Raw genomic sequence first — 25,685 nt, 5'->3', positions numbered from 1 at the left:
GCGCGCGCTCGCCGGGCTCCCACAGTAGCCGCGCTCTCCCCGCTCGCGCCGGACCGCCCCGCTCCTGCTGCTCCCGCCGCCGCCGGGCACGGCCGCAGCATGCCGCAGTCCGCGGCCCCCGCCGCCCTCGGGGCTGCCCTCCTGCTCGTCCTGCTGGCTACAGACTCCTCGCCGAGTGAGTGCCAACCCAGGGGGGAGAACAACGTCCTTCGCCGCCTCCCCCCCCCTGCCGGGACCCCCCCCCCACCCGCACCCTCAGGCGCAGCAATGCACCAGCCCAGCCTTTGCGACGGTGTGCAGGGGAAAGCAGCAGCAGCAGCAGCTCCCCCGTTTTCTCCCAAGGACGCCCAGAGAGCGTTTGGCGGGACGGCGGAGGGGATGACTGTGGCGTTTGCTGGGGCAGGGGGTGATGGGGGGTGGGACACTGGCGTTGTTGTGTGGGCAGAAGGAGTCGTGAGTGGGGGCATGGCTGGGGCATTCCTCTGGGGGTGTCCGTGGGGTGCACGCGTGTGGCGTTGTTCGGGGGGGGGGCGGAGGGGCAGTGCCTTTTGGGTGCAGGCAGGGTGTGAGCGCACCCCTCTGGCATTGGATGGCTAGGGGGCACAGGGGGTGCACGGTGCAATGCCCTGGCTGCCCAGTGTTTGGGGAGGGGGGCGCATGCTTTGGGGTGCGGGCTGGGGAGAGTACGTGCTAGGGCAGTGCTTTGTGCGGGTGACTTGGTGTCTGTGCAGCGGAGGGGTGCGTGTCGCTAGGTGTCTAGAGCCGGGCCGGGGGGGTGCACGCTCGTGCCGTTGTTCTCCTGCTCCGTGCAATGCCCAGCCGGCGGCTCGGATTTGATTCCTGTGTTGACCGCTGCTTTCCCCCTCCCCGGTGTTTGTCTGCGGCCGCAGCCGTGCTGCTGAGTGCCCCGGAGGCTGCCCAGTTCTTGCGGCAGAGGCAGCGCCGAGCCTACCAGATCTTCGAGGAGACCAAGCAAGGCCATCTGGAGCGGGAATGCGTAGAGGAGCTGTGCAGCAAGGAAGAAGCCAGGGAAGTGTTTGAAAACGATCCCGAGACGGTAAGAGTGATGAGCGGAGCTGCCGATCAATTTGGGGTTTTGGGATTGTGTCAATCTCTCGCTCCCCGGCCACAGCTGGAATGAGGGCGCCAGCTGTCTGCACAGCTGGGGAAGTTGTTTGGGGGAGGAGGCGAACCATTAGATAAATAACTGAAACCACAGCATAACCAGCGCTCCCCTCGGCAGGCTTGTGTTAGTGTTGTCAGGATCAAGCAAATACAGGTTTTTTTTTTTAAAAAGTCTGGATACATTTACTGGGCTGACATTTTACATGAGATTCCTATTTAAAATATCTGTATTCTGCGTTCAAACTTAAAGGGCTAAATTCACCCCGGTGTAACTCCAGCAAGTCAGGGGAGTTACACCAAGATGACAGTGTTACAGCATTTTTGTCTGGACACCTTTGTCTCCCCCCCCCACCCCCAATCCCTTGAAACCCAGGACATTTAAAATCGTTTTAGCTATGTCCCAAAACAACGTCATAAAAGACATTTCAGGAAGAAATACATCAATAAACACGCTTAAAAACTTTCAAGCCTTTTTTAAGTGAGTATTTTGAGTTTGTGGTTTAGGTTTGGGATTGCTCTAAATCAGAAGAGGGGAGACCAGAAAGAACGACTTTTATAGCATTTTAAATTACATGGTATTGCTGTAAATCTGCAGGGCATCTAGCTTCACACTCAGTCACAACCTACAAAAACAACTTAAAGTCCTCATGAATCTTGAGTATTCTGTTTCTGTGGCACTTTGTGTGGCTGTAGTTGTCTTGTTTTACTAAAGTTTGCTTATTTTCTTTTCCAGTTAGCGTGCACCTTCTGGGTGTGCTGTTTTGAATAGGTTGTCCCCTTTCAGGGATTATCTGGGATTAGTTTAGTGGTGGGGAGTGAATTTCTTGGAGATCACATTGAGGCTTGGTATTGCACAATGTGTTCATGTTAGTGGTTTGATGCTTTTTGAGTGGTAGGAGATACATAGTTCAGGAGTGGGGGCAGGGAGAGAGGGCAGGACTTGGCTTTTCCTCTTCAGTTAATGTTTTATATTTAAGTGAAAACATGTCTTGACATGTTAGCCTATTAAGATATACAGTGCATTGAATGCACTACATCACAGTGCAATGGATAGTTACAAAGCAAAAGTAAAAGGGCAGCAATATGCAAACAGATTCTAATGCTGGTTTTTCTTCTTTCTGCAGTTCAGAGTTTAAGATCAAACTCCTGTTTAGTTAGGTCCACTAATGTCTGTTACACTCCTGCCTGTGTACATACTCTTGCACCTAGATACAATACTGTTTGGTGCTCTGTAAAATACATAGATTGAATGCATTATAAACCCCTGTAATGGGGTGTCAGATTGGCTGACACAATTATTTTCCATATTCCCGTTGAGCTAAAATGTTTTAGTAGAATTTTACACTCAGTGTAGGTGCGCAGAAAAGAAAAATCCAAAATGTGAACTTTGACCTTTCATAAATAAAGTTAATCTGAGGTCACCACTTGTATTTATTGGATTTTAGCCAAGAAAATTGGCAAGGGTGAGCAAGTGTATGACGTACTCACAGGCTTGTTCACTGGAAGAGTAGGCTGCTGTAAACATATGTAATGATTATGAATAATAATACTGGGCACTTATTTCACACTTTGGAAAATTGTAAAACTTTATTCCTATTATGAAGACATTGAAGTTATTTAGGTTTTACATCTTATCTATAGCTATAAACAAATTCCCTGAGACATAGCCATGTTATTTAAGCACCTTTGAATAACAAATATTTTGCAGTTGATAACGCTTTGTTTTCTATTTGTGGATTTATTTTATTTTATTGCAGCTGTTTGGTCTCTTTCTAATTTTGAAAAAAAAAACAACTTAAGGGAATATTGTCAAGGTTACAGGCCTCTAATATTTGTGTCCACTTGCATATTCTACATGCACCCAAAATGTTACATTTTAAAATGCCCCAAGCTCTGCAGGTCCTCTTCTGAGACAGCCACCAGCCTACCCAGAATGCTTAATTTGTTAGCAGTTTGCACATGTGGTTCTTGCCTAAGACAAATCTTATGCCCCTTCCAGTTGAGTTGCAGATCAGTGTGTGGCATGGAGATAGCACTTGCTGTGCTGCTGGACAGTCAGCTAAGGGTTATGGACAGAGGTAAAACACCTATGCTATTATTACTACATCTGTTGGGAGCCTACAGTGCTGTTAATCATAAAGTAGCATGGATGGATGAAGTCCCATTCAGGGAACACTGCTGCTTCTTTGACAGAGCCTAGAAGATTTTGATGGACAGTTGTTCCTCATCATTTAGTACTCTCATCTGTAGAACCACATGTGGCTTAATCTTGTCACCTCTCCTTGTTTACTTTTATATGAGGCAACTGAGGGGGTTTGCTAGGTGCCATGATCTGTGGTGCTATTAATACACAGGTGACAGTCCTATCCTGTTGACAGAGAGAATCAGGGACCCAACAGCTGGCTCAGACTCAATTCAGGAAAGATGGAAATGAAGTTAGCAGTGTGTTGCAGTTTGAGGAATAACGCTAGCTGTGACCTCATCTCTCAGTAGAGGAAGTCTGTCCTCCTTTTCTCTCCCTTTGTATTTACCCCTTCTTGTCAACGGTTGAGAATAGGCCAGTTCCTCCTTAATTGAATTGGCTCTTTAGCACTGACCCCCCACTTGGTGAGGCAACTCCCATATTTTCATGAGCTGTGTATTTATACCTGCCTGCTGTATTTTTCACTCCATGCATCTGATGAAGTGGGTTTTAGTCCATGAAAGCTTATGCCCAAATAAATTTGTTAGTCTCTAAGGTACTACAAGGACTTCTCATTTTTGCTGATATACACTAACACGGCTACCACTCTGAAACCTGTCCTCAAGTTGTTCAGGTGGCTGGAGATTGCATCTTTACTTCTTGGATGTGGGCCTAACCACAGTGATCTATGCTTTTGTCATATCAAAAAGAGACTACTGTAGTGCATTCTAGGGCTGATTCTGAAGGCTAACCAGAAAGTTTAACTGGTTCAACAGACCCATCTATAAATTGTCAGGACTATATTATTCCAACACTCTGATTTATGCACTGGGGCTTATCCAGCCCCAGGTCTGTTCCAAGCTCCTGGTCCGTAATTTTAAAGCACTAGATGAGCATGAATGACTGCATCTCATTACATTTCTCATATGGCAGCTGTGCTTTGTAAGAAGTCTAAGGTCTGGTCTACACTACAGAGTTAGGTCAATGCACGATAGCTTACATCGACCTAACTATGAAAGTGTCTACACCTACATTTTCCTCCTGCAGATGTAACTGCCCCGCTATGCTGACTTAATAACTCCACTTCTATGAGTGGTGTAGTGTCAAGGTTGATGTAGTTAGGTTGACACAGTATCAGTATAGATACCATGTTGCTTATGTCGACTATTACTGGCTTTCAGTGCCCCACACTGACTGTACAATCGATGCAAGCATTCCTGATGAGGACACACACTGCTAACACAAGGAGCAAAATGCAGACACGCATAAGCGATGTAATTACTGCAGCGGTCGTATGCCGATATAGGTTAGGTCTTGTTAATATTGTAGTGTAGACACGGCCTAAGGTTTAGTCTAAACCAAGGGCTTGTCTACACAAGGTAGCTAGAGCATAGTAAACAAGGGTGTGAATTAGTGCAGAGTAGCTAGTATGCTTTAACTCCCCATATGGATATTCTTACTGTACACTAAACGTTGGGCAGGTTAGTTTAATTAATTTCCAACGTGTAAGCTAATGCCCACAGAGGCACTCTTAGCACTCGGTAAGAGACCGCAGGGGGAGTTGGTGCAGAACAGCTAACTACTGCAGGCTCTTTCCTTATGTAGACGAAATCTTAGATTTAAAGATATGATATGAAATCATATTAGCTAGTTCAGTTTAACTAATGCCTTCAAAAACATCTAGTCAAGAAAAGGCAAGTTTACTTTAGTATGTGCTAAGCTGGTCAAGTAAAACGCCTAGATTTCCTCCTAATCCTATAAAGTTTACTCCAGAGCCAATTTTGGATTTTCTCCTTGTGGAAAGATAGCTCTGTTGACCCAATAAACAGAAATGAAACATTTTGACTTGCACCTACAGTAGGTAGGATGACTACAACTACATGGTTGTCATTTTGGTGTCTTGCATGCATTGTTTTATTGACCAACTTTTTGGAAACACGCCTGCAAACAGATATTAACAAAAACATAAATGCTCTTAAACCTGAATGACGGTGTTGTCACATTTGTGATTACTTGTATCAATTGCTAGTCATATTATACCAAGTAGGGTTAAATAACCATATATTTGCAAGTAAATATAGCTTTTTGTTTTATATTAGGGAGAATATTGACTAGTCCCAGACCGGGAGAGGGAAGATCATTTGTTACATTTCTAGTTTGAAATTTTTCCCTACCCTTAAAAGAAAACAAGATTGTAGTATCTGTATGACTATAAATGGTAAAAACAAATACATGCTACCCTGGTATAGTCTTGCAGCCTATCTTTTAGATGAAGCCCATAGTAGAATCTTTATATACTGCTGCAGAACTCCTGGATAGGCTGAAATCTTTTGGCAGGTAAGAATGCCAGTAAAATAATGGGAGAGAATTTCAACAGATAATATTGATGGAGGAAAAATAAGAAAGGGAGCATGTTAATAGAGGAGGATTGCTTCCTAGCACAACATTTTAAATGAATGAGCTAGGTGTGATAAATAAGTTTGAAGTTGCAAAACATCTTGGACATAGAGATAAGAATGTTATCTTATTTAACATGTTGATGAGGGCCTTTATGAAGGCAGTAATACACAAATATTTGCCTGTAGTATTTAGTCAGCTACTATTAGCTTGTTAGCTTACTGATAAACAGCTCTGGAATTTGGCTGACCTATTCCTAAAATGGAATTTACACAATTGTATGAATAGAATGAAGAGTGCAAGGGAAAGTAACTAGCAATTTTTTAGTGAGCATGGATTTCACTTTTTTTAAAAAGTGTGATAGGTCAGTTAGGTATATGGGGGGGTTAGGATGTAGTCTCTTGTTTTCATAAATTGTTACTGCTACTGAGCTGCGAGCTCAGATACATGCGACCCCCGAGCATGCTCAAATAAATTTGTTAGTCTCTAAGGCACCACAAGTACTCCTTTTCTTTTTGTGTATCAAAGATGTGTATTCACATCTTTACAGCCTTTGGCACTTGTGTTTTGGCAGAGATCTAGACAAGAGAACTGGTATAGTTACACAAGGTATGTAGCATAATTCACTGATTGCCTGATGGTTACCTCTAGTGATCGAAAACATAAAGTGGTATCTGAGATAAGAAAACATGAGTTGTCTTTGTCTTCTGACTTTTTCTCCATGCAGAATTTTTTGACATGGATGCAAATTTGGCATTGTTCTAAATTTCTGTCTTCAGGATAGATGTCTGGCAGCAGAGAGCACTAGATATAGTACCAGATAGACTGGATTAGAAGCAAGGTTTCAGTTATGAATTTAGCTATAGAGTGGACACATGAAGACTTGCAAGGAAATTGAAAATTTAACTCTTCTAGGAAAAGTATGAATTGCAGTGGGTGCCTCGTCATATTTTTAAAAAACCTTCAACATTCTTTGTACTCAGCTGAGCTTACCAAGAATTTGTATTTACAAAGCAGGAGTAGTGGCCAGTGTATAGTAAAGGTCAGATGTATAGTTAACTGATTGGTCTTGTTAAGTATGAATGTTTGTTATTGTCCCATCGCATGATGTGTACAATACAACACAGTTAAGTTACAAACATAGACTACAGTTTTTGAAACTTGACTCCCCTTCCTTCTAGGAAGGATGTTGGAAGCTGAAATATTTAGGTCACACTTCTAATAATAGAGATGTAAATATAGCTATCTAAATATTAATATCACATTAGAAAAGTAGGAAGGGATGTAATGGTAGAAGGAGGGAAGGGGAGCTAAGTGGAGGGATGAGAGGTGTAAAATGTCTTCAGGTTCTGTTAGTGGATATATGTAGTCGAAACATGAATAATATTCATATTATCCTTCAGCCTAGAAGTCTTCATCCCTGTATAGAATATTACTATCTCAATCAAGGCAAAATCTTGCAAGATTTGCTCTAGAAAATCTTTTTTAACATTTTATATTCTTATAGTATTTTGCTACATTGTAAATGAAGGGCCAAATTTACTGCTGGCATAAAGGGGCCAGCTCAGTTAAAGTCATTAGAGTGGTATTTGTTTATGTTAATGCTAAATTTATCCAAGAGAGCATGAGAGTTAGAGGAGAGTTTTGTTCTAATGTCCTAAGCTAAGTATACTACAAAATGGAATCCCAGACACAACTGTATGAGATTTATAGATTTCAAGAAAGGAAATTTTTGGGAAATTAAGAGATGTTGTGAACACAGTGCAGAAGGAAACTGTATTGGAAGAGATGAGCCAGATTTGCCACTGACTCTACTGGAGTTGTGCTTGTTTGAGCTGCGCCCACTTTCACAAGTGTGGAAGAAAGCTGGGAATCCTGAAACACGTCATAACTAACACACAATGGACCACAGTTCCTCTGTGAGAAAAAACTTGAGAAACCAGAAGCGCCTAATATGGCGTTATGAGAGGCTGTTCAAATATATGATGGAAAAAGAAAATTTAAATTGGAGAATTCTGAGGGAGTGGGAATATACAGGGCTGGAGCAAAGGAAAAAGCACAGGAAAATCAGAATGAGATAGTGTGATAGTGTGAGCCAAAGAACTCTAAGGATAAAAGGAACTTTTATAAAATGGAAGAACAGCTTTCTTTTTAAATAAAGAAAAGGGGAATGGACTACTGGGAATTAAGGCAGACACTTAGTACATCTGTTTGATGAAAATCAGGTAAAGGATTACATTGGAAACATTGAATATGTACAAATTGGCGGTTTATGTGCTCTCCAGGGTCTTAAATGAACATAATGAACCATTGACAGTTACTTTTAAATAGTTATGAAGAACCTGGGAAGCACCAGAGGATTGGAAGGAAACCAGAAAATGTGGTACTGATCTCCTTTAAAATGGAAAACTGTAATCCTGGTTACTGTCATCCAACACACCCAACTTCAAACCCTGGTAAGATAATTGAACAAATATTCAAGCCACTTGAAACCAGGATTCATCATCTCTTTCCATCACTCCTTTTCTCTCATATCTGGTGTAATTATTGAACAGATCTCTCCTCTTCCCTGTCTGCTCCCTTCATGGCTGTTTTACTGTGGCAGTCTGTTCCCAAGGCTCTCTGCTTCAGAAACATCCATGTTAGTGAGGTTCCTATTTTCTGATTCCTTGATTATAAACAGTGAGACCCAAAGAGGGAGAGGCTTGTGAAGCTGAGGAAAAAGAGCAAGTCTTGGTGTCCTGCCCACATTAAGGTGCCTTGTGCTGCCTGCCAGTGTGGGACAAAGGGAACCTAGCTGAAGAGAAGGAGGGAAAAATGAATGGCAGACTGTAACTGGACTGACCATCATAGTTCTGAATGACACCTGGTGGTGGTGCTTTTCATGACAGCACACATCAGATTTACTCCTGGAAGAGTGTTCCAGTGAGTTCCAGAACAGTTCATGAGCATTGAACAGGGAAGGAAGGATGGCTTTGTCATTGAGAGGCTGGACTGGGAACCAGGAGATCTAGGTTTAATTCTTGGCTTCGCCACAGACTTCCAGTGTGATCTTGGGCATGTTGCCAAACTTCCCTATTCCTCAGTTGCCTGTCTGCTCTGAGACTAAGGCTATGTCCACATTAGTACTTTTGTCTGTAAAACTTTTGTTGGTCAGGGGTGTGAAAAAACACACCCCTGACTGACATAAGTTTCACCAACAGCAGCACCAGTGTGGGCACCGCTGTGTTGGTGGGAGACGCTTTTCTGCTGACATAGCTACCGTCGCTTGTTGTGGTGGTCTAATGATGCCAACAGGAGAGAGCTCTGCTGTCGGCAAAGAGTGGCTATATACAGCAGTGCAGCTGCGGCGGTAAAGCTGTGCCACTGTAAGGTCTGTAGTGTAGACGTAGCCTAAGTCTATTCCTGTAGTGAAGTGCTCAGGTTCTGCAGTAATGAAGGTTTAAATTAAAAAAAATCTGTGTGTAAATAATTTAAATAAGAGCAAAACAATAGAAGATATTAACTCACCTTCCTTATCTTTCCAATATTTTGGGACCCACACAGCTACATCAATACTGTACACAACAATGGAATAAAATCAATAGACTAAGGGAATGTGATAGATGTAGTTTAATTTATCTGTACTTCAGTAAAGGATTAATAGTGTTCTCTGTGATCTGACTTGAACATTTAATTCAGGATGGATGGGATATGTGTCTTGTCATTCTGTTTGAAGTATGACTGAATGATCCCAAAGAGTAACGATAAACGGTAATATATCAAGTTGAGGGGAAATGTCCTTTTTGATTACACCAGGGATTGTTATGGCCAGTTTTATTTAACATCATTATTAATGATCCAAAGAGGGGTAAACAATAGATTTGTTAAATTTACAAATAATACAAATTGGGATGTGTTGCAATTAGAGAGGATGCAACGTGGTACTAGGGATAATTTGTAAAGAGGTTAGGTAAATATAGACTGGAGAACAAATTCAATTCATCCTTTTAAAATTGTAGGTTATTACAGCTGAGGAAAAATAAGGTACCAGTGGGTGGTAGGTGGACTCCCCATGGAAGTGACAGAGAAATCCTCATGGCATGAGTAATTTAAAAACTGGACTGGATTAGCATAGTTTATAACCAACCCAGTGGAGACAGACTGCAATCCAAAATCATTAACAAATATCCTAACATTTGGACAGGAGGATCATTCTAATCCAATTCAAATAATTATTGCCCAATCAAGAGCGGTCTCAGACTGCCAGTAGAAACCCTCATTGTTTGCTGTTTGCCTTCTGTTCAACAATGAGCCATATGGTTGTTTTTCTTTTCTTTCCTTTTGTTACTGTCTTGATATTATTTTCTTTAATTCATGCAAAGTTGGTTTTATGGTGGTTCTATTTTTTATTTTTATTTTAATTTTTGACCACAAAAATCCTTGACTGGATTGAGCGCTCAAGAATATGCTGTTTGGAAACAGTCCTGGGTCTCCGTGAGAGAAAAGATGTTTTTAAACTTTGGTTTCCAGATTCTCTGGTTCTGTAGCGACACCTTGTATTCCTTTAGAATAGAAACACAACTGCTGGTGCTAGAAATCCCTTTCTTAAATGTATGTTATAGTAAAGGTGAGTGGTTTATTGGGCAAAATCAGCAACCCAGTGAAAGGGACAGTCATACTATTTGTGCTATGGGATAGTTGTGCAGTGTGGAATGGATATTTAAGAAACAGACACTGTGCCCAAGGGCCACCCAAAGAAGATATACATTTGTGTTCTGGTGGCAGTGCTGAAGATTGATAGAAACTCTCGTTGGCTGTTGAGATGACTTGCTAGGTGCTGTAAAGTGTTCGGTCAAAAATTACACAAAGAAATGCTGTGAACTATTTATGGGCCTGATTCTGCAATATGCAGAATATCTCTCACAAATTTCTGAATATCCTCAACTCCTACTGAAGTTAATAGGAGTTAATAAGGCTCAGCAGCTTGCTGGAGAGGCTCAACACTTTGCAGGGCTGAGCCCTTTGTGACCATAATCCATGACTGGTTTGACAAACCATTTATGAGAAAGAAGGCTTGGGCACTCAACAAGGTATTGGCTCAAGCTGAATTTACATGTTTGGTTGGAAATTATTAGTTATAGCACAGTGCTATTTAATTATGTTAGATTTCAAGCAAATCTTCTCCTTTTCCCTCTATGCACGAGAATTTTAGGGTTATAGTGCTGAATTTGCACCCTTAAAATTTATGCAATAATTTGCTGACAGAAATCTCAGTAGTTAAATGATTACTGGTATCATTGCAGGCAAAAGTAAGCCAGTTGGACTTGTAGCTAGACATAATGACTTGCAATGAATAGCCAGTGCAAATGTAAGCGAAAAACAAACATGCAAGCACGTAGTTTGGAGGCGCAAATTACATTTGTAAACCAGGAGGCTATGCCACGTGTGTTTTTCTAAAATGTATGTTGTGGAAATTATTTTGGGGAAGTTCTATGGCCTGTGTTGTACAATAAATTGGATTAAATTATCACAGTGGTCCCTTCTGGTTTTGGAATCTATGAATCCTAGATGAAAACCTACTTGATAAAGTGGAAGGCAAGATCCATGTAAGGTTTTGAATAACAGTAAATGGTGCAGGGGTTGTCACTTAATTGTAAGATGTTGCATGTAGATAAGAAAACCAAATGAATTCAGTTTCAAGTTGTTGTGCTGATTCCATGGGTCTACAGAGTACCTATCCTGATGAAGGCAGATAAGATGGTTCTCCTCTTCTGCTAGGGAAAGTTCAGTATTCTGATGCAGGTTTTGTTATGCTGCATTTTGTTTCCTGAGGGTAAAAAAAAGCTAGGCTATTAAAATGGAGCTGCAAAGAAAAAGTAAATTGGCCTTTATGTCCTTTTATGCTTGGTTTGTGCAGCCTAAAGAAGGCCTCAGAAGATTCTCCTCCCCACCCCCTTGCTTTTTGTTGTTGTTGTTCTAATATTAGAAATTCAGATGTTGTTTCGCTTGAAGGACTGTGTCTCTGTCTACATTGGGAAAATGTTCATAAAATGGCCCACTTTTGCCAACTCTGGTTTAGTAGACCCACTGGTGTTAACAACTTTGGAAGCCCTAGTGTAGATGAACTCTCACCAGCTGTCCCCAGTGTTTAAGCACTGTGTTGATTAGACCCGGCTCTGATAAGGGTTACATGACATGATGTTAAAACAAAACAGACAACTGAGAGACAGTCTACTCTAGGGCTCCCAATATTGCTGAATTAGTTTTAGCCACAGTGGGGAAAATGTCCCCGTTGTAGGCAAGGTCTTGGTTATGCTTTCAGAAGAGCTATTTATATACTGTGACTCACCTAAGGACTGCTTTCTGAGTTGATGTTCTTCCATCTTCTCTAAAAATGTGGTGGGACAAATATGACACTGGTGTAACTTCACTAGTTTTGGGGTGGTAATGCCAGAGATGAGTTTCATGCAGTGGATTTAAAAATAACTGAAGTAAAAGTACCAAATACCTTTAAACATTGTTCTACCGTGGAATGATGGAAACAGAAAGTGGAAAAGAAATTGTATTCATCACACTGAAAGACTCCTCTTTTAAAAAGTATTTAAATCTCCTGAGTTAAAAATGAGTCTATATCTCTTGAACTCAATGGAAGAAGGCAAGCAAGAGCCCGTCTGGAGAGACTGGCCCTCTGCCATAGTTTCCACTTCAGTGGAGGGGAGGGGACTTGGATCATGTGAGACTCTCCTGGTCCTTCTCTTCTCCTCTTTTTCTGTTCTTACCTGAGTTCTGTGCTGAATCAGTGCAGAGGCACATGTCACATTGTAAACTGCTTATTTACATATGACATAGGCAACACTGGATACTGCAGGTTATGCAACACCATCCTTGGAAGTTGAGGCTTCCCTAGGTACAAAAGTAGGTTGATTGACAAGTAGGATACAAACAAAATGAGACATTATATTGAGCCACAAGTAAGAGGCATTAACATTTTGTCTGTTTTGATGGGAGCACACAGAGTTTGGAATTGTTCATACCTGCACTGATGGAGGACATTCTCTGATGGAAGTTAACAGTTCCATTACACAGGGCTGGAGTGTGCTTGCCTTCCCCTCATTTGGAGTGGGATGATATTGATGGATGGGATAGTTATGCTGATTGGTGAGGTAGACTGTAAAGAAATAAGAAGTGATGGAATGGATAAGACAGCGTCTGTCTGGGCAAAAATCACACTGGAGAAGAAAGCTACTAGAGCCTCCCCTGGGATAGTGTTTGGGGTGTGCTATAGACCGCCGGGATCAGATTTGGATATGGATAGAGACCTCTTTAATGTTTTTAATGAAGTAAATACTAATGGGAATTGTGTGATCATGGGAGACTTTAACTTCCCAGATATAGACTGGAGGACAAGTGCTAGTAATAATAACAGGGCTCAGATTTTCCTGTATGCGATAGCTGATGGATTCCTTCACCAAGTAGTTGCTGAACCAAGAAGAGGGGATGCAATTTTAGGTTTGGTTTTGGTGAGTAGTGAGGATGTCATAGAAGAGGTGGTTGTAGGGGACAACCTTGGATTGACTGATCATGAGCTAATTCAGTTCAAACTAAATGGAAGGATAAACAAAAATGGATCTGTGACTAGGGTTTTTGATTTCAAAAGGGCTAACTTAAAAAAGTTAAGGAAATTAGTCAGTTAGGGAAGTGGATTGGACTGAAGAACTTGTGGATCTGAAGGCGGAGGAGGCTTGGAATTACTTCAAGTCAAAATTGATTAAGGATTTATAAATATATCAGAGGGATAAATACCACAGAGGGAGAAGAATTATTTAAGCTTAATACCAGTGTGGACACAAGAACAAATGGATATAAACTGGCCATCAGGAAGTTTAGGCTTGAAATTAGACCAAAGTTTCTAACCATCAGAGAGGTGAAGTTCTGGAACAGCCTTCCAAGGGAAGCAGTGGGGGCAAAAAACATATCTGGCTTCAAGACTAAGCTTGATAAGTTTATGGAAGGGATGATATGATGGGAAAACCTAATTTTGGCAATTAATTGATCTTCAACTACTAGCAGTAGATATGCCCAATGGCCTGTGATGGGGTGTTAGATGCGGTGGGATCTGAGTTACTACAGAGAATTCTTTCCTGGATGTCTGGCTGGTGAGTCTTGCCCACATGCTCAGGGTTTAGCTGATAGCCATATTTGGGGTCGGGAAGAAATTTTCCTCCAGGGCAAATTGGCAGAGGCCCCCATGGGGGTTTTTCGCCTTCCTCTACAGCGTAGGGCACGGGTCACTTGTTGGAGGATTCTCTGCACCTCAAAGTCTTTAAACCATGATTTGACGACTTCAGTAGCTCAGACATAGGTTAAGGGTTTGTTACAGGAGTGGGTGGGTGAGATTCTGTGGCCTGCGTTGTGCAGGAGGTCCGACTAGACGATCATAATGGTCCCTTCTGACCTTAAAGTCTATGATTCTATATGAGTTGTGGTCTGGAAAATGTTTGTCTAATCCATGTTTGTGTATAATTTTTGGTAAATAAAGCATGTGCCTTGTATTTTTTTTATTCCAACAGTTACTGTAAAAACAAATCCAAGGGAAAGGGGTGACAATATGCGAGTGTTAATTCCTTTTTTTAGAGCCCTAGCTGGAAACTAACGTTGACAGTAATTATGTGGTTAGTTTTTCCACTGGAGTGGCCACAAAAAGGATCAGCTAATAAATTGTTGCCTTTTGATGCTATAGATACTATGTGGCTTTCTGGATCCTCAGCTGTCAACTGGCTAGTGTTTAACTCAGCTAGTTCAAAACTAAACAATGCATCGAGTGCATCTCTTACCACACTTTTTAATATTACGGATATATTAGCAAGCCACAAAATATTTCTTTGTATTATTTTTTATTCTTATAAGAGCCTTCTTATTTTGCATACTTTTTGAGGTGTGTGTGACTATTTAGTAGGGGCTTGATCCTGCAAGGAGCTCAGGGCCCTCAACTCCCACTGAAATCCATGGGAATTGAGGGTTCAGAGCACTTTTCAGGTTTGGGCCAGCGGAATCTATGAAATGGGGATATAGAGCTCCGTGCTCATGCTAGAAAAGAGGTAAGTCTCACTGTATTGTTCTACAGACTAGAAACATTTCAAAGCTTTAATAATACAAAGTGCTAACCAGTGCTCCTGCAAAACAATACCACCTTGATGTTAAGTCATTTTCTGTTCTAACGATCGGCAGTAATACAGCATTCCTTCTGGGTTAATCCTTTGGTTTTAGCCAACCAGAAACACAGAACCACCAGGTCTTTGGAAACCTGCAGCAGTGGAAATTCACCCAGGCATGATGGATGGGGAAGTCATTTTCAGCTCAGCTCTTATTACTTTAATTCATTGTTCTTACATCTCAGAACTAAGCCCATTAAATAAAAAGTTAAACCATCATGAGCAAATGATATTAAAACCCATAGTCAGTCTCATTTTTATTTAAAATGTGTGGCAGAGTGAACCATTCAAAGAGGTCTTCTGCAGTCTGAGAGGTAATATTCATCTTTATTCTTGATAATGGAGGAGTTTGGTAATAAATAAATAGGCCATTGAAGGAAGGGAGAAAAGAGTTTAAAATTATATTGTAGACTTCAGTTGAAAATACTTACTTAACATGTGTGTTTCTGTACCACAGCTTGTAGTGGACAAACATCTGGTCAGTTTCATTTTGTTGCTGTTTGGAAAGCCATGAGCAGTAGCAGAGGCACAGTTCTGTGTACAGACTCAGTAAACTAGCATTGCATTAGTATGTGCTGAATTTGTGTTTAGAAGGTTATGTTTGCAACCCAAACAGCTAATAATTTTTAAATGGAAGTTTAGATTCTGAACAAGTCGATGGTACTTTCCCAATATTCTTCTTACTCCTCACAAGTAAGTAGGTTAGTGGATTTTTCTGCCCTGCTTCTTCTTGTAGCAGAGCTCCAACAATCGTAATAGCAGCCAACTTAGATGAATGTACATGAAACATGCCATTTCTGTCCCTTCTGATTCACTTCAAATGTTTGTTTTTGCCGGTAACTGATTTGGGCTGTGGTTGTGCTACATCCCCTTTTTCACAGCTGTAGGTTGACAAAGGGGAAAGATTTAATAAAATTTCCAATCATTCCATCACATGCATACATCTTTTACAATTCAAGTACTGACTGTGGCTCAGTATGTTAGATGCACATCCTGGTGCTCTTTGAAGTACTTAAACTGTTTGTATTTACTTTTATTTCCACACTATGTTTGCTCCATGTTTTTCAAAGCTTTGATTTCTTACTGTGGCTGAAAAACAGTAAAAGTAGCCAAAAAACAAGGAAACCTGGTCTAAATGTTATGCTAACAACCAGATTCTGAGGGCCTCACTGGGTCCTTAGTGACCTACATTTTTAGTGTTTTCATTGAGGGTGCATGTGCTCAGCAATTCTTGGCCGTGTATGTCCTTTTGAGCTAAATGTGCTGCAGCTTTAACTACTCTTTACTGAAGCTTCTTTGCTTTTAGGTTACGAGATCATGTGGCTGTGTTTCAGCAAATGGAGTTTGTTCACCAAAAGCTTTTGATCTTCTAGAGGAAGACAGTCATGCAAAATTATTCTAGATTTCATGACCTAATTGGTCAATTGGATTGCAGTTAGCAGTCCAGGGGTGTTGTATCAAAGTGTGTGTGTGTGTATAATGCATGTGTGATGCGCACATGCGTGTGTAATAGAAGTTGAGTAGTTTCAGAATCTTGGGGATTCTGATACCTAAACGGATCTTGTGGTACACAAGATAATTACAAAACATGTAGTCAAACCCATCCCAATCTCACTGTAGATACTGGAATTGCACTGAAGTCTTTCAAGTGACCTCACAAAGACCAACAGTTATATGTAGGATGTCTGCTTAATTCAAGCAACAAAATTAAAATCCCTGAAATTGTCAGTACTTTATCCTGAGTCGTCCGACTCCCGTTAACCTTAGTTTTAACAATATTTTAAACTAACAATCTAAAGTAAAACTATTAAGGGTGATGTAACATTGGAAAGAGATCTTTTCCATGGCTACATATTAACCCTTCTAAACCAGCGTTTCTCAATAACTGGTCCATGGACGGTGCTGGTCCCTGAGATCTCCCTGACACAGTTTAGGAAGGCAGCAAGCCAGTCCCTGGTATCAAAAAGGTTGAGGAAACACTGTTCTAAACCATGCTGCTGTGGTGAGTCTTGATTTCCCCATATTTACATGTCTAGAGTGTTCTTTTCTTTCAACAGATATTGTTAGTTATATACGTTATGGTGCAGTTTTATAAGGGAAGCTCTTCAGAGTAATAGTGTGCACCTTGTTCTAGAGGCAAAGGCAAAATTTAGGCTTTTACTCTAATGGTTAAGGTATTGTCAGAGTTCTGTTGGTGCAGAGCAACTCCAAAGAGGGGGCAGTGGGTGACTAAATGATTCTGTACTTTTCCCTCTGGTTTTTATCCCCAGATTCCTCTTACTTCCTCTACCTCATTCCATGGTCAGCATCTTTACTTCTTGGATAGTGGGTAAGTGGCTTCCTGTTCAGTCACTGCCAGTGCCACTTCATAGGTCAACTGTCAAAAAATTATTGGAGAAAAACCATTTTTTCCCCTTCCCCTTCAGATCAGAGTAATCAGTTCCATGATCTTTTGTCTCCATTGGCCCAGGGCAAAAGAAGTTGAGAGTCCTACGTGTGGACCCCGTTGTGCCACCACCAGGCTAGACCATCAAACTAGTAGCAGCAGTTAAAAATTAATAAAATTGATAATAAAAACTAATATTATTCCAATAAATCTTTGCTTTTTTTCTTTCTCCCACAGGACTATTTTTACCCGAAATACTTGGGTGAGTTACAGTTATTACTTTTACTTTTTGGCAGTGCTGGTATGTGTGCCTAACATTGGAACATGGGACAGCCAGTCTGTCCCAAAGAATGTAATAGAGATCCTCTATTCCATCCTGAAATAGAACCAATTGCTCCTCATATGATTTTAAAGTGGGTATATGTTATTTATATGTATAGAATGACATACACAAACACTTTACCTTATTTAAAGTGTATGTTTAATGTTGCATTTATTTCTGTAACTTACATCAAGAGTAAACAGTTTGCGGTCTTCTACAGTGCATACACTTTTTAATAGTTTAGTTTTGAAAGTATTTTTTAAATAAGAGGATTAGCTTGCAGACCTATTGCTTTTTACATTGTATGTATCATTGTCATGCCACCACATTGCTTTACATTTGCATTGAACATTTAGTATTTAACATTACATATATCAACAGTTTTAGAAAACTGCTTTTTGGATTTGAGAGAAATCTTTTCTATTTAGTAGATCAGCCTTTAGTAGCTACTAATATCCTTTTAGCACCATAGTAGCATCTGGTAGAACGATCATATTGTGCAGTAGAATTATAAACTGTTCAACTGAATATCAGAGCTGAAATATTTATATGAACTGAGAAGAATTTTTAAGGCATCTGGAGGGCTGCAGTTTAACATGGATTTTGTACCTACCCTCCAGAACCTTGCTTAACGAAACATCAGCATGCCAGATATCAATTTACACACTGTGACAGCTGGCGCATAATAATAATAATTTCATTTTCTGTTCTTCAGCTTGTATTGAGAAATTTGGGTCACCGTATACAAGAAGTCCAGATTTCCTTACATGCGTTCATAGTAAGCATTTTTCATATTGTATATTACAACTAAACATAACAGCCATTTTGTTTGAGGTGGGGAGGCACCTCAGTCATCTCCATTCTGATAGAATTTTGGCACCTCTCCTACCCGTTTGCTTTCTTGAGGACCTTATGTCATGTGTGGCACCCTTCTAGCTGAAGGACCAGTTGAGACTCTATTCCTTTCAGAATCCATTAATGCTGCTCCTTTGTCTTCCAAAGGGTGATGCCGGGCATTCTTTCTCCCCTGCTTTCTCAAGGGCTGAGCAATCTGGGAAACAAGAGACAAGAACTAGGATTTACAATTACGTCTTTCACTGGGCTTGGCTTGTCACTTTCTTTTTCTTTCCTTAGAAAAAATAAGTAAAAGTTTGGTTCTTCTCTGTTAAGCCTGAATTTCACCTTAAGTCATTTTGGAGTCACTTAAGAGGGACTTTGGTGACTTTCTGCACAGGGTGAATTTCATCCATCACATGACAAATTTCTGTGTTGTATGAAAAGCTGCCAAATCACATTTATTCAGGGCATAAATAAAAAGATGGGTTTGCCAACCATGCAAACTCAACTTGGAATCATGTTGAAAGTCAAGCTGGGTTCTTTCTGGCCTGTGAATTTATTAATGGTAAAGATTCTGCAGTTGGAATTTAGTTAACCATTATGTTAACTATCCCGTTCCCTCTCCCATAGCTATGTTGGCACCATAATGCTAAGAATATAAAGTAGTAAAAATATTTTTTTCACTCATGTAAGCAGATACAATTCTAAATATACCCAGAAAGCAAATCAACTGAATAAACAGGCATTATTTATACCTAATCACTTTTTAATTTTTCCTCTGTACTTCAGTGTCTTATCATGGTCCAGTTTGATTGGTCATGAAATCCTACCAATGTTAGAGAGTTATTCACAAAAGGAGGGATACAATTACCACTTCACTAAGTTTTCAAGGTTAAAATCCATTAGCACTTCAGCAGCTTCCCTAAACTGTTGACAGAGTTGGCTGTATTTGAACTCCAAGAATAATAAGCAAAAATTTAAGACCTGAATTTACAAAATGCAGCAACATGACTTACAAAATATGAAAGAATCATCTGAATAATTCATAAATGTTTTAGAAATACTGGGCCAAAGGGCATTTACCTGTGTAAGGATGAATAAAAGCTGAGGAAGGGGCTAAGAATTTGGCCAATTGTAGGTGCAGAGGTTTAGCACTATAATCATATATTCTTTCCAGTTTAAAATCCAGAAATGTTTAAAACAGAGGGCATACAAATGTAATGAACTGATGGCTGGACTGTGGCCAGCTTGAGTACACAGGGGTAGGGGAAAGAGGGTGTGGAAGGAGCCCCCCCATATTACATCTACTCACAGAATTTGCTATCGTTTCAGTCCTTATGTTCACCTGACCAAAAGGACTCCATGAGTCTGACACTTCTTAATGATCTCATTTCTGTGTTCAAACAAGATGGTAGAGGGTCTCTTCAACATAGCAGACAAATGTGTAACAGGATCCAATGGCTGGAGGTTGATGCTAGACAAATTCAGGCTGGAAATAAGGTGCACACTTTTAACAGTGATGGTAATTTAGCCATTGGACCAAGCATACCAAGGGATGTGAAGATTCTCTGTCATGTAAAATCTTTATATCTAAAAGATGCTGTAATTCAAACAAATTATAAGATTGATGATGGAATTACTGGGTAAATTCTATGACTTGTGTTATGCAGGAGGTCAGACTAGATGATGTAATGGTTCTTTCTGGCCTTAAAATGTATGATTAGGCTTGCTTTTTTTTTTTTTTTTAATGAGGCAAGTAGATGGTGTCATTTTTGTAACTTGACAAATTCCCAGTGCAGTTTTAATCCAACAAATTGGTAAATCTCAGAGGATAAATTTAGAAGTCATAAGTGGCAATTACTATGTTCAGACTTTCAAGCTAAGGTCTCGTTTTGATGTCAATTTTGAAAAAACTAGAAATTTTATAAATTAAGGTGTGATATCTGGATATGAGAAAAGAGAATACTTGTGCTAGGAGATCTAAAGGAATAGAGACAAAGGCCTACAGAGCCTGATTCTGTTTCCTGTTACTTTGATGTAAATCAGGAATAATTCCAATTAAATTATTGGAATTACACTGTTGTAAAACTAGTGAGAGAGCATAATCAGACCCTGTGTTATAAACTAACCAATCTGGAAAAAGGGACAAAGCATCCAGCACAATGCTGGCACTGTACAAAAAATAAAATAGTTAATTCTTCCATTGCCAGTGGGTTTGGACATATTTTATTGTCACACTGTATTTCTCCCATTTTGCTCTGCAGAACAGGTAGGGATGGAGTGTGTAGGAAAAGATGCAGAGGCCGGAGATCCTCTGAAAATTTGGGCACCAACCCTGTCTGTTCATTTTGTCTACTAGGCTCCTCTGAATAGCATCACAAAGTGTACAAAGATAGTTAATGCTGCTTTGAACAATGTTAAGCTTACTGTACATAAGCTTTGGTCTGCATAGGGAAAGGAACATGCTCAGAGCTGCTGTTTCTTGGCTTGTTTCCCTGCTCCCTGACCCTCCTTACCCCTTCCCCGTCCTCCCCGCTTTGGTATGACCTGTCAGCTGTGCAGAGACTTTCTAGAGGGGACATTGGCATGTGTGGTGGACAGCCTGTATAGCAGCCTTTTCCTACTGTGTAGCCTTCCTCATGCCCTTTCAATAGGTTTGCTCTGCTCTGCAGAGCTGGGGGAGGGAAGACATTTAGACCTTGTTTGTGATTGAGTGTTCTTGATTATCACTGTGAGCCGTTCAAGGAGGGCTAGGTGCAAAGGCTTTGGCTAGTGATTCTCAGACATTCTCAGCATTTCAAGACAAACTATTACAAACATGTATTCCTATGGCAGCAGGCTAACCACATTCCATTCCCTAACAGTTCTCTAGTGCCTTCCTCCCTCTCCCGCAACAGAAGTATTACTGAGCCTAAGATAAGTTCTTATCTTCTCTATAGCTTGGTCATGACTGGAAATTCTTGATGTTACTTTAATTGCAGAGCTGCTAAGGTGGCTGTAGCCTTATCACATTTTGATAGAAATGGACAGAATTATGGGTGGGAATGTAAATACCATCAAATGTAGGCATTTTAGCCCTTTGGGCCTATTTTAAGAATTCCTTTTTCCTTCTCCTCCCCTCCCCCCCCCCCCCACCAACACACCATATACAGCAACAGAAACCACCACCAATTACGTTTTCCCTTTGTCCTTCAGTTCACTTCAGAAATGATTGAGTCTTTATCATAAGCAGGATCACAGTTGACAGGTATTTTTGTGAGAGTGTCTGAACTTGTACCATACCATCCTTTAATCCAGTTACTATTACTAGGCCCTATTAAGCATTCAGCAGGAAGGGGAGGGGGGAAATTTTCATGCCATCCATTGAATTAATTCAAAAATAAATACAAAACTATTGCTACAGGGAAACTGGATAATTTGCAGCAGCAAAAATGGCTACACTTATTTTTTGAGTCTTCGTAAAGTTTAAAAACACTGTAGGTATACATGATTTAAGAGGGGTGCTAAGATGATAGGCACATGTCTTTCGTGGGCAGTGAAAACTTAGGGCTTGTCTACATGGGGAAGCTCTTCTAGAATAATCTAGACTGAATTCAAAGTGCAGTAGCTATTCCACACTAAGGGCAAGTCTACACTACAAAATTAAGTCTACCTAAATTTCATTAATTTGTAAATCAGTTTTGCAGGTCCACGCTACGCTCCTTGTGTCAGCGGTACATGTCCTCACCAGCAGCGCTTCCATCAATGCAGAGCCAAGTGCACCATGGGTAGCTACCCCACAATTCGCCTCCATCTAGTACAGAGTGTTTTGGGAAGGGTTTGCAGTGCCTTATGGGGTAAACGAGTTGTGCAGGGATGACTGGGAACATGGTTTCAGCGTTCCAGGATGCAGTTTTATCCATCCCATAATTTTATCTGCATCCCATAATGTTTCATGCCTCTTTTCAAAGCCCCCCAAACCTGCTTGTCCGCCATCTATGTGAGAAGCATGGATCCTGCACAGCTCTGCACTATTGTGATGAGTGTTGTGAGTACAACGCCCCGATCCTGCTCTATAATAGCACTATTTGCAGAGCTGCCAGAGGAGTTGTGGGGAACATGACGATTCCTTGGAGGCTAGATTGCTGTAGGACAAAGAAACAATTCAAGGTTGTTGTTGGTATTCATGGAGCAGCTGCAGACGATGGAGCACAACTTCTAAGCCTTTGAAACAAGCACTGACTGGAGGGATCACATCATTATGTAGGTATGGGATGATGAGCAGTGGCTGCAGAACTTTCAGATGCGCAAAGCCACATTCCTGGATGGGTGGGCGGAGCTCGCCCCAGCACTCTGGTGTAGTGATATCAAAATGAGAGCTACACTGACAGTGGAGAAGTGAGTGATGATCGCTGTGTGGAAGCTTGCAATGCCAGATTGCTACTGGTGAGCCAGGAATCAATTTGGAGTTGGGAAATCCACTGTGATGGTTGCTGTGATGCAAATGTGCAGGGCCACTAATCGCGTCCTGCTACAAAGGACTGTGATTCTGGGCAATGTGCAGGACATAGTGGATGGTTTTGCGGCAGTCAGGTTCCCGAACTCTGGTGGGGCAATAGATGGCATGCATATCCCTATTTTGTCTCCAGACCACCTTGTCACATAGAAAAGTAACCCTTTCTGCTGATGTACCATGGTATTGCAAGCGCTGGTGGATCACTGAGGATGTTTTACCAACATCAATGTGGGATGGTCAGGGAAGGTGCATGACACACGCATCTTTAAGAACACAGGCTTGTTCAGAAAGCTGCAAGCAGGGCCTTTCTTTCCAGACCAGAGGATTACCATTGGGGATGTTGAAATGCCACTAGTGATTCTGGGAGACTCTGCTTACCCCTTACTCCTGTGGCTCATGAAGCCATGCACCGGCCACTTCAACAGCAGCAAGGAGCACTTCAACTACAGGCTCAGCAGGTGCAGAATGACAGTTGAATGTACCTTTGGCTATTTGAAAGGCTGTTTGCGCTGTCTACTCACGAAATTAAACCTCGGTGAAAAAAAATCCCAATGATTATAGCTGCCTGCTGTGTCCTTCATAATATCAGAAACAAATGGAGAAAAATTTCTGCCAGGGTGGAGGGTGGAGGTAGAACAGCTGTCTGCTGATTTTGAGCAGCCAGATACCAGGGCTATAAGAAGTTCTCAACAGGGAGCTATTTGACTCAGCGAGGCTGTGAAAGACCATTTTAAGAGTGAGCCACAGTAATTTGTGTTGCTGTAGTGTGCTCTGCCTGGCATTGGTTTTATGCACCCTAGTATGAATTTTGTAGTGTGTGTGTGTGTAATAATATAACATTGCAAATACAACTATTGCTATTATCTGTGAATGATTTCAGCCCCAGCCAGTATATGTTGTGAACTAATAAAGATGACTTAAGTTTCCATAAATAGACTTTCATTCCAAACCCAGACAAAACAGACATATTTATAACTGAATGAAACTTTATAAATACAGGGAAAAGAACCTTTGAAGGGGAAAGAACAGTCATTCCCATTTCACAAACACATTCATCAGCCTTGTCTCTCACAGGTCAGTGTATATGTGGCTGCGATTGCCTGAACTCTTCCCCGGAAGTGATAGGGATAGTGCAGCGGCCTTGGACGCCACCTGGAATATGGCAGGGGTGTGAAGGGAGGTCTTGGAATGCAATTCTAAATGGGCTGCAGAGGGAGGCGAGCACGGGTCTGTTCAACCTTGAAGGTCAGCAAGAGTCTCCAGCATTTCTGTCTGACACTTGAGAAGCACTAGCATCTCCTGCTGCACATCTCTCTCCTTTTCCTGTGTCTTTCTCCTCTCTGCTCGATCCCTGCCCATGCTGTCTGTGAGGGTGATCCTCCAAGCCCTGTGTTTATCTGAAGCACCAGAGGCTTGCAGTATCTCTTGGAACATGTCATCCTGCCTCCTCTCCTTCCCCTCCTCCTTATCTGGCTGAGCTGCTCCACTGATGTAGATGGAGAGACCCCCAAGGCCACATTTCCAGATACAAAGATGCACAGAAGTCCTCTTGTGATTGTATTCACAAGATAAATGGAAACTTGCTATCCTGAACTCTCTCCCCTTGATGCACACAAGTTCAAAGCACTACATTTGCATTTCTCCTTGGGATTCATAGAGCATGGTGGCATTCCCAGCTATGGTGAGTACGGTTGCGGGGGGGAATGTAGCTGAACAGAGTATATGTGGATAGGGCAACTGAACTGAATACTGGCACCGTTTTCCATAGGCAGTGGTGATTTTAGCTGATCTCTCACTCCTGAGGGTAATGGAGGCTGAAAGGAAACAGCTCGTGCATGCATCCAGCTGCAGACTGGGTCCGTATGCTGCTAGCCTGTGTGCTGCATTGGTGACTGTTGAAGTAATTGCTGAGTGCCATGGGAAAGTGTCCTACCATGGTGGAAGAACTAACTGAGACCTCCCCAGAAACCTTTGGCAGAAGATTGCAGACTTATCTCCAGGAAAGTTTCCTTGAGATCTCTACGGAGGATTCACAGGACATCCGAGTGCACATAAACTTTTCTGCAGGGCCCCCCTCTGCCTAACTGTATAGCCAGGGGAATGAGAAGCAGATAGTAACTCTTCCTCTATTGGTTATTTCACTGCTGCTTCTAGCATGAATATAAAAGAGTAAATGAACAGATGTGTCCCTGCAATATCAAAGCAAACTGCATACTTGCCAGAGGTTCCTTCCTCTGTATCAGCCTCACCCACACTGGACTGTAGGGACTGGCTCGACTGCTCTGGAGTCAAAAACAGGTCCTGGCTCGCTGGGCCACTGGATCCCCCTGTTGCCTGTCCCCTGTACTCCTCCTCCTTCTCTTCCTCATCCAACACCTCCTCACTGTTCATTGTGGGGGCCTGTGACTGAGTTCTTCAAAGTATCAACAGGGCTCTTAGGGGTGGTGGTGGGGTCTCCACTGAGGATGGCATGCAGCTCTTTGTAAAAGCGGCATGTCTGCAGCTCTCCACCAGAGCAACTGTTAGCCTCCCTTGCCTTCTGCTATGCTTGCCACAGCTCCTTGGCTTTCACGGGGTGCTGCTGCGGGTCCCTCTTTTAGCCCTTCTCCATGCCTCGCGCGATCTGCTCGGAGATATCAACGTTTCTATGGCTGGATTGGAGCTGTGCCTACACAGCCTCTTCTCCCCACAGTCCCAGGAGATCCTCCACCTCCCATGTACTCCAGGCAGGAGCGTGTCTGCAGCGT

At 41.7% G+C, this 25,685-nt stretch overlaps 1 protein-coding gene across 2 annotated transcripts in view; it reads left to right on the top strand.

Annotated features, from left to right (window-relative positions):
• Nucleotides 1-28: 28 nt before the first annotated feature.
• GAS6 (growth arrest specific 6) overlaps nucleotides 29-25,685 on the top strand; it is a 75,330-nt gene continuing 49,673 nt past the window's right edge. The window contains exons 1-4 of one of the 2 annotated variants that reach the window (XM_084610099.1): nucleotides 29-175; nucleotides 891-1,057; nucleotides 17,522-17,546; nucleotides 18,322-18,384. In XM_084610099.1, the coding sequence (XP_084466225.1) occupies nucleotides 100-175; nucleotides 891-1,057; nucleotides 17,522-17,546; nucleotides 18,322-18,384 (331 nt within the window). In that variant the 5' untranslated portion in view covers nucleotides 29-99. The remainder of the gene's footprint in view (nucleotides 176-890; nucleotides 1,058-17,521; nucleotides 17,547-18,321; nucleotides 18,385-25,685) is intronic. The other variant, XM_084610100.1, reaches the window with a different exon arrangement.

Source organism: Lepidochelys olivacea (assembly GCF_965140295.1).
Source record: "Lepidochelys olivacea isolate rLepOli2 genome assembly, chromosome: 1".
NCBI lineage: Eukaryota > Metazoa > Chordata > Testudines > Cheloniidae > Lepidochelys > Lepidochelys olivacea.
Note: the sequence above shows the minus strand (reverse complement) of the source record. Positions and strands in the feature narration are given on the sequence as shown.